The 7,591-nt window shown below is 63.8% G+C and overlaps 1 protein-coding gene across 4 annotated transcripts; it reads left to right on the top strand.

Moving 5' to 3' along the window:
* The first annotated feature begins 25 nt into the window (after nucleotides 1-25).
* On the top strand, nucleotides 26-7,572 carry PLEKHG3 (pleckstrin homology and RhoGEF domain containing G3). 4 transcript variants are annotated; one of them, XM_072337999.1, is made up of 16 exons: nucleotides 26-90; nucleotides 1,607-1,834; nucleotides 1,903-2,003; nucleotides 2,091-2,160; nucleotides 2,243-2,289; nucleotides 2,371-2,521; nucleotides 3,134-3,451; nucleotides 4,352-4,444; nucleotides 4,522-4,608; nucleotides 4,719-4,752; nucleotides 5,147-5,242; nucleotides 5,335-5,409; nucleotides 5,492-5,532; nucleotides 5,615-5,791; nucleotides 5,889-6,897; nucleotides 6,973-7,572. In XM_072337999.1, exons 2-16 carry the CDS (start codon nucleotides 1,616-1,618, stop codon nucleotides 7,566-7,568), a joined length of 3,114 nt encoding a protein of 1,037 aa, XP_072194100.1. In that variant the 5' UTR covers nucleotides 26-90; nucleotides 1,607-1,615; the 3' UTR covers nucleotides 7,569-7,572. The 4 variants fall into 4 exon arrangements, with proteins under 4 accessions (XP_072194100.1, XP_072194098.1, XP_072194101.1 ...); XM_072337997.1 differs by having other exon boundaries at nucleotides 5,889-7,572; XM_072337998.1 differs by having other exon boundaries at nucleotides 30-86; nucleotides 5,889-7,572.
* The last annotated feature ends 19 nt before the right edge of the window (nucleotides 7,573-7,591 follow it).

The raw sequence follows: 7,591 nt of genomic DNA on the forward strand, positions 1-7,591 counted from the left end.
CCCCCTAATCTTAGGCCACGCCCCCCGGGCTCGCCCGCTGCTTCCTGCGGGCACGGCCGGGACGGGGCGGCGGCGGAGTGCTGAGAGTGAGTGAGTGCGGGAGGGGGGAGGGCTCTGTGGGGCGGCAGCCGTGGGGTGATGTGGGGCTGGGGTGTGTAGAGCTGTGGGTGGCTGGATCTGGGCTTCGTGGGGCCGTGTGACCGCTGGGGCAGGAGCTGAGGGTCCCCGTGGGAGGGGGGGAGCCGGGGTTTTCTATGGGGCTGCGGCCTGTGGGTCGTGGGGTTCCCTGTGCCGCGGGTCCCTGTGGGGCTGGGGGTCGCGGGCCCCTGTGGGGCTGGGGTCTATGGGTCCTGGGGTTCCCAGCGCTGCGGGTGCCTGTGGATCTGGGGACCGAGGGCTACAATGGGGCTAGGGTCCCGTGGGGTAGGAGCCAGGGATCCCTATGGGGCCTAGGGACCGTGGGTCCCGATGGGGCTTAGGTCTGCGGGTTCCGGGCTTCCCAGTGCCGTGGGTCCCCGTGGGGCTGGGGACTGCGTGTCCGAGCAGGGCAGCAGGCCACGGCTCCTGGGGGTCACTATGGGGCAGGAAGTCGTGTGTGCCCAAAGGGGGGGGGGGGCAGGATCCAGGAGGGAGAGCGTGCGTTTGGGACAGCCGAGGGACCCCAACCCCATGGCGTCACCCCAGCGCTGCTCCTCGGCCGCGGGGCCGTCGGAATCTTGGGAAAAAAAGCAGGGAAATGGTGAAGCGCCTGCCCTTATATGGCTCCGTCCCTCCGACGGCCTTGGCTGTTCGTTTCCCACGCGGCAATTCCCCGCTGCCTCAGTTTCCCCATCCGCGGGCGTGGTGGGGGTGGGGGCAGCCGGCCGGTCTGGGGGCTGAGGTCGGGGTTAAATCCCCCGACGGAGCCTTTGGCAGCACCGGGAAGGGGAGGGGGGGGGGGGGGCACGGCATCACCCCCCCGCCCCGTGACGTCGGCCCCGCGCCGTAATCCCGGAGCTGAGCGGATTATGGTGGCCGTGGGGTGAGCGGAGCCGTGGCTCGGAGAGCCTCAAACCGTCTGCGAGGACGGCCGCCCCAAGGCCGTGCCCTACCGTGGGGCACCGGGCTGAGGGCGGCGGTGGAACGCGGCCATGCGGCACGGGAGGAGTCGGAGGGAACCGGCCGGACCGGTTCGAGTCCCGTTTTACGCCCGTTCCGGTGCCCGGGGGGAGGACCCCGCCGGCGGCACGTGGACGTGGCTGAAGGTCACCGTCCAGCGTTTGTCCGGCGTTTCCTTGCTGTTGTCCCCGTCGTTCCCATTGTTCCCTGTTTCAGCCCTCTTCCCGCCCAGCTTCTGGGTTTTGGTTGGCACTGGAGGGCAATGAACTTGGTGACATGGAGTGGTGCCATACGGTGGCACGGCGAGCATCGGCCATCAGGTCAACCGTGGAGCACCCCATGCCATCAATATTTTGGCAGCCTCCCCCCTTAAATTTTAGGTTTTGGGTGCTACGGTGGCTTTGGTAGCATCCAATGGGGCACGGTGACATGGAACAGGGATCCCCATAGAGGTGGCACGGTGAGCACCAGCCACCAGGTCAACCATGACCTTACCCTTCGCCCACAGAGCCTGGGGATGCCGGTGCCCACCCTCGGCACGGGTCCAGATCCCGGCATGGAGGAAGAGGCATCAGGTGATGGCAAGGAGCCGTGGTTGGGCAACAGCAACAACAACGCGGCGCCGGCGGGGTGGCCGTGCCGGCGGGGAGAGGAGCCCTCCTACCTGCAGCGTGTGCTGCTGGAGATCGTTGAGTCGGAACGTACCTACGCCCGTGACCTGCGCGGCATCGTGGAGGTGAGCGAGCTGCAGGGTGGGCATCGTGATGCTGAGTCTGGTCCCTTGGTGACTGAGCGTCCCTGTAGGGCTACCTGGGGAAGATCATCGATGCCCAAGAACCGCCGCTGAGGCCGGAGCAGGTCAGCGCGCTGTTTGGGAACATTGAAGACATCTATGAGCTCAGCAGGTGAGTGGCATCATGGTGGCACCAATGCCTGCCATAAGGGGGGTGCTCCGCTCACCCCCGTGGTCACCTGCTGTTCTCTGTGCCCAGCAACCTGCTGCAGAGCTTGGAGAGCTGTGCCTGCGACCCAGTGGCTGTGGCTGTCTGCTTCGTGACGCGGGTAAGGGGACGGGGGGATGCAGGGGGACGTGTGGGGATGGGGGCGCAGAGCCCAGCTCTCACCACATCCCTACTGCCCGCAGAGCCAAGAGTTCGACATCTACACACAGTACTGCAACAACTACCCCAAGTGAGTGGGTGCTCGAGGTCAATGGGGTTGGGTGCCGTGGGGGCCGGGTGCCATGGGCTGAGCCCCTTCTGCACCCCGCAGCTCAGTGGCGACGTTAAGTGAGTGCATGAGGAGCAAACAGCAGGCACGGTTCTTCCGTGAGTGCCAGGAGGAGATGCGGCATGTGCTCCCACTGGGTGCTTACCTGCTGAAGCCGGTGCAGAGGATCCTCAAGTACCACCTGCTGCTCCAGGTGAGCACACACGGGGCGGGCACTGGGCATAGCCCAGGAACGTGTTGTGCTGGGAGCACGTGGTGTTTGGCGAGGTGTGGGGCATGGCCGGGGCACCTGGTGTGCCAAATCCTTGTGGCACAGTCCATAGCTGGCATGGAATGGGCACCCATCGTGGCTCGTTTCCATGGGCAACCTGCATGGTGGGAGCTCATGGCATGACGTAGGCATCTGGCACAGTGTAGGATGAGGCACGCTCATTGTGGCATGTCTCCATGGCACAACTTTGGCACACTTGGATGCCATGGGCACATGTCCATGGTACACGCCAATGGTACATGTCTGTGGCACTAGAACTTGATGTGGCACACGTCCATGGCACAACCTGGTCATATTTTGTTGACCTGGGCACTTGGTGTGGCACATCTCCATGGCACAGTCTGGGCACATTTGGATGGCACGGGCACTTGGCATGGCACGTGACGCAGCATGGGCACACATCCACGATGGCACAGTACATCTCCATGACACAAGACAGGCACCATTTGATGGCCTGGGCACTTGGTATAGCTTGTGTCCGTGACGCAACAAGGATGCATTTCCATGGCACGTGTACCCACCACATCCCTGCAGGAGATCGCTAAGCACTTTGAGCACAAGTCGGGCGATGACTACGAGGTGGTGGTGGAGGCCATCGACACCATGACCTGCGTGGCCTGGTACATCAACGACATGAAGCGCAAGCACGAGCACGCCATCCGGCAGCAGGAGATCCAGTCCTTGCTGCTGCAGTGGAAGGGCCCCGACCTCACCACCTATGGAGAGCTGGTTCTGGAAGGCTCCTTCCGTGTGCAGCGTGTTCGCAGTGAGCGTGCTGTCTTCCTCTTTGACAAGCTGCTCCTCATCACCAAGCGCCGTGGGGACCACTATGTCTACAAGAGTCACATCCCAGTGCGTGTCTGCAGCCAGAGTGGGGGTCTGGGGGTGGGCAAAGGGGTACAAGGTTTGGGCACAGGTCCCAGGCTTGGGAACTGGGACTGAGGGGTGGTTACTGGGAGCATAGTGGTGGGTATGAGGGTCTCAGTTGAGGGCACTGAGGTCCTGTGGCATGGAGATAGGCACTGGAGTCGTAAGGGCTGGGGCAGGGGTCCCAGAAGTGGGTGGTGGGGTCCAAGGGTGGGCACAGACCCTGGTAGTAGGCATGGGGGTCATGGGGGTGGGTGTAGGAGTTCAAGGTGTCGGAATGGGGTCCCATTGGGATTATGGGAGTCTAGGATGGGCATGGGGTTCCTGGGGGTGACCATGGGTCCCAGGGTTGGAAAGTGTGGTCCAAGGAGTGGGTGTGGAGCATCCAGGAGGTGGGCAGGGGGCCTCTGATGGTGAGCAATGGATTGCAAGGGATGAGTGCTGTGGGCACGGGGGTGGGAACAGGAATCCCAAGTAGTGGGTTATGGGGTCCTGGAGGCTGGTAATGGGGTCCCAGGTGTGGATACTGCGAGCACAGGGGTGGGCATTGGGGTTCTTGGGTTGGGAACAGAGTTCCAAGGGGTGAGCAGTGGGGGCATGGGAACAGGTATGGGGGTCTCAGAGTGGCAAGTGGGTTCAAGTGGTAGGCATGAAGAGGCACAGTGGTGGGCAGTGAGGTCCCAGAAGTGGACACTGAGGTCCTGGTGGCGTGTATGGGGGGCACAGAGGTGGGCGGTAGGTTCAAGGAGTAGGTGCTGAGGTCCTTAACATGGGCAGTGGGGTCCAAGAGGTGGGCACAGGAGTCCTGGAGTGGGTATGGGGGTCCCAGGGGTGGGCATTGAGGGCATGGAGGCGGGCACAATGCTGATGACACTTTCTCCTCAGTGCGCCTCTCTGATGTTGATTGAGAGCACACGGGACTCACTGTGCTTCAGCGTGGCACACTACAAGCACATCAAGCAGCAGTACACCCTGCAGGTAGGAGACATGGGGCGTATGGGGTGGGAGGCATGGAGACCCCCTCCCACCTAATGCTGCCATTGCCCCCACCCCAGGCTAAGAGCGCAGAGGAGAAGCGGGTCTGGACACATCACATCAAGCGGCTCATCCTGGAGAACCACCATGCCATTGTCCCACAGAAGGTGAGGGCACACACCCCCGTGTCAGTCCATTTCTGTCTTGGTGATGGGGACATATATCCTCTGGTGCCACCCTCTGCCACTGACTGACCCACAGCTTTTCTTCTTACCAGGCCAAGGAGGCCATCCTGGAGATGGACCTGTTCTGTGAGTGCCTGTGTCCCCTGTTGTCCCCTTGCCTCATTGTCTCCCGTCATCTTTGTTGTCATCTTCGTTGTCCCCACTGCCTCCTTGTCCACTACTGCCCCCCCATGCTCCCCACTGGCTGCACATCCACACTGTCACCATTGTCTACCATTATCTCCGCATTCCCCACTGTCTCTATATCCCTTATCATCCCCATTGACCTCTTATCTCCATCATCCCCACGTCTTCCACCATCCCCACATCCCCTGTTGTCCTCTTATCCCACTGACCCCACGTAGCTTTGCCCCTCATTGTCCCTGTGTGCCCGATGTTCCCGATCATCCCCCACTATCCCCATGTCACCTGCTGTCCTCCCCTGTCCTCACACCCCCTCATCACTCCGCTGTTCACGCAGACCCCCCACGCTTGCCCCGCTGCAGCCCTGAGCGCCTGCCACGGAGCCACTCCTGCCAACCCTTGGAGCCACCGCGCCATGGCCGGCGGCAGTCTGGTGAGTGTCCCCACGTCCCCATATCCCTTGTGGTGACAGCGCCACGCTGATCTGTGTGCCCCCCCACCCCCAAATACCCTCTGACCCAACAGAGCCCTTCCAGTGCCGTGACCGTGCCGAGACGCTGCCGGACCGGCTGCAGGGTCATGTGGGGCGCAGGCAGTCGGGTGCGGATGGGGACTGGGGATGGGTGGGGGATGTGGGATCGGTACCATTGCAGCTCTGTGACACTCTTGTGTGTCCCCACAGAGCCCGCCAAGCAGATCCTGCAGCAGCTGGGAGGGATGAAGGTAAGGTTGGGTGGTGGGGGGCTGCCCTCTGGCATCTTTAACCCCAAGTAGGTGCTGATCCCTTGCTCCACCCCTCTCCCAGCATGCAGGCAGTGAGGGGACCCTCCTGGATGCTGGGGAACCCCTCCAGCCCCCTAGGAGCTGGGCTGAGGGTGTCGTGGAGGAGGAAGAGGAGGAAGAAGAGGAGGCTTTGCACAAGGACAGCCAAGAGGATGGGGACAAGAATGGGGACGTGGCAGAGAAGCCTGAAGAAGAACAGGTATCCTCACCCTTGGGATGGCCCACATTCCTTAAGGGGCACACCACAAGTGCAGTGATCCTCACTCCTGCACCTCCTTCACCCTTTCCTCTTGCAGGAGACGTGCAAGTGGCACCACGAGACCACTGCCACCCCCGTGTCCCCTGTGTCCCCTCTGAGCCATGGGGAGCATGAGGGGCGGGGGACCCCCGCTCCCCCCTCTCCATTGGGATCCCTCCCACCAGCGGGGCTGCCTGACGAGGAGGAGCAGCACCTGGAGACAGGCACCGGGGAGGACCCACGGGCTCTGAGCAGCGAGGAGGAGGAAGAGGAAGAGGAGGAAGGCCATGGGGGTGGTAGCATCCTGCCCCCCTCCGTGCTGGACCAGGCCAGCGTCATCGCTGAGCGCTTTGGAAGCAGCATGTCGCGCCGCAGCAGCGTGGTGCTGGACGGTCGCAGCGGTAGCGCCCTCAGCCTCGATGGGGTGACCCCTCCGCAAGAAAGCATGGGGTCCTGCAGCCCCCTGCCCTCCCCGGGCTCCCCCCAGAGCTGCCGGCGCCGCTCGCTGCTCTCCACACAGGACCGGCTGCTGCTGCGTAAGATCCGCAGTTACTACGAGCACGCGGAGCACCAGGACGCCAGCTTCAGCATCCGGCGCCGTGAGAGCCTCTCCTACATCCCCAAAGGACTGGTGAGGAACTCAGTGTCCAGGATCAACAGCTGGCCTCCTCTGGAGCCGGGCAGCCCCAAAACACCCACGGAGCCGATGAGCCCCAAAGTCCTCCTGGAGCCAGGGAGCCCCAAAAGCTCCCCGGAAACGGTGAGCCCCAAAACGTCACTGGAAGCAGCGAGCCCCCAAGTGTCGCCAGTGCCGGATGGAGGAGTGTCACCTCCTGTGTGCCGAGAGAACGGGCTGCCCGAGCCTCCCGCAGAGCCCACAGAGCCTCTGCTCATCCTGGAGGAGGAGGAGGTGCCCCCCCCGGGGGTGCTGGCTCTGGGGGCTCCTCCGCGGCGTCTCACCAGCAGGGTGTACCAGTTGGCACGCCAATACAGCCTGCGCATCAAGAGCCGACGCCGTGCCATTGCTGCACCAGGGGAGGACAATGCCAGTCACACCCCAGCACCAGGTGGGATGCGATGGGGGACCGCAGGCGTCATCCCGCTGCCGCCATCCCGCTCTCACCCTGCTCCTTCCACCCCAGGTGTACCAAAGCTGCCGGTGTCACCCAGGGATGGCATCAGCGTCCCAGCCCCACGCAGCCCACCCAGCCCCAGCGGCACTGCCGAAGCTTTCTCCTGGCCGGATGTCCGGGAGCTGCGTGCCCGCTTTGGAGCCCCACGGCCCCCACCGGTGACACGCAGCCGCTCTGCACCTGAGGGGCCAGAGCGTGGGGGGAGACCAGCAGCCAAGGAGCAGCAGGGTGGGGGCCGCAGCCGCAGCGCCGAGGCGGGCACCGGGACCCCAAATGTTCTGCGTGGCGATGACCATCAGCACGCTGCAGGGCTGTGGGTGACGGCGCAGGCACCCCTGGGCCCCGGGGGGCAGCGGGTGCTGGTGTTGGAGCGGTTGCCCCCCGCTGTCGCTGCTGAGCCCCCAGCCTATGTGCAGATCCGCTCGCCTACCACCCGGGAGAAGATCTGCCTGAAGGCTGTGGTGGAGCGCTGCAAGGCTTACCAGGCCTCCGAGGAGTACCGGCAGCGCTGTGCCCACGGGCAGGCTGAGGCCCCTGAGCCCCCCCGGCATGGCCTCGTCAGGGACCTGCGGCAGAAGTTTCAGACCCTCGACACTGCCAGCTAGGGGGGGGTGGTTGGGAAATGGGG

This window comes from Excalfactoria chinensis, chromosome 5 (genome assembly GCF_039878825.1).
Source record: "Excalfactoria chinensis isolate bCotChi1 chromosome 5, bCotChi1.hap2, whole genome shotgun sequence".
Taxonomy (NCBI): domain Eukaryota; kingdom Metazoa; phylum Chordata; class Aves; order Galliformes; family Phasianidae; genus Excalfactoria; species Excalfactoria chinensis.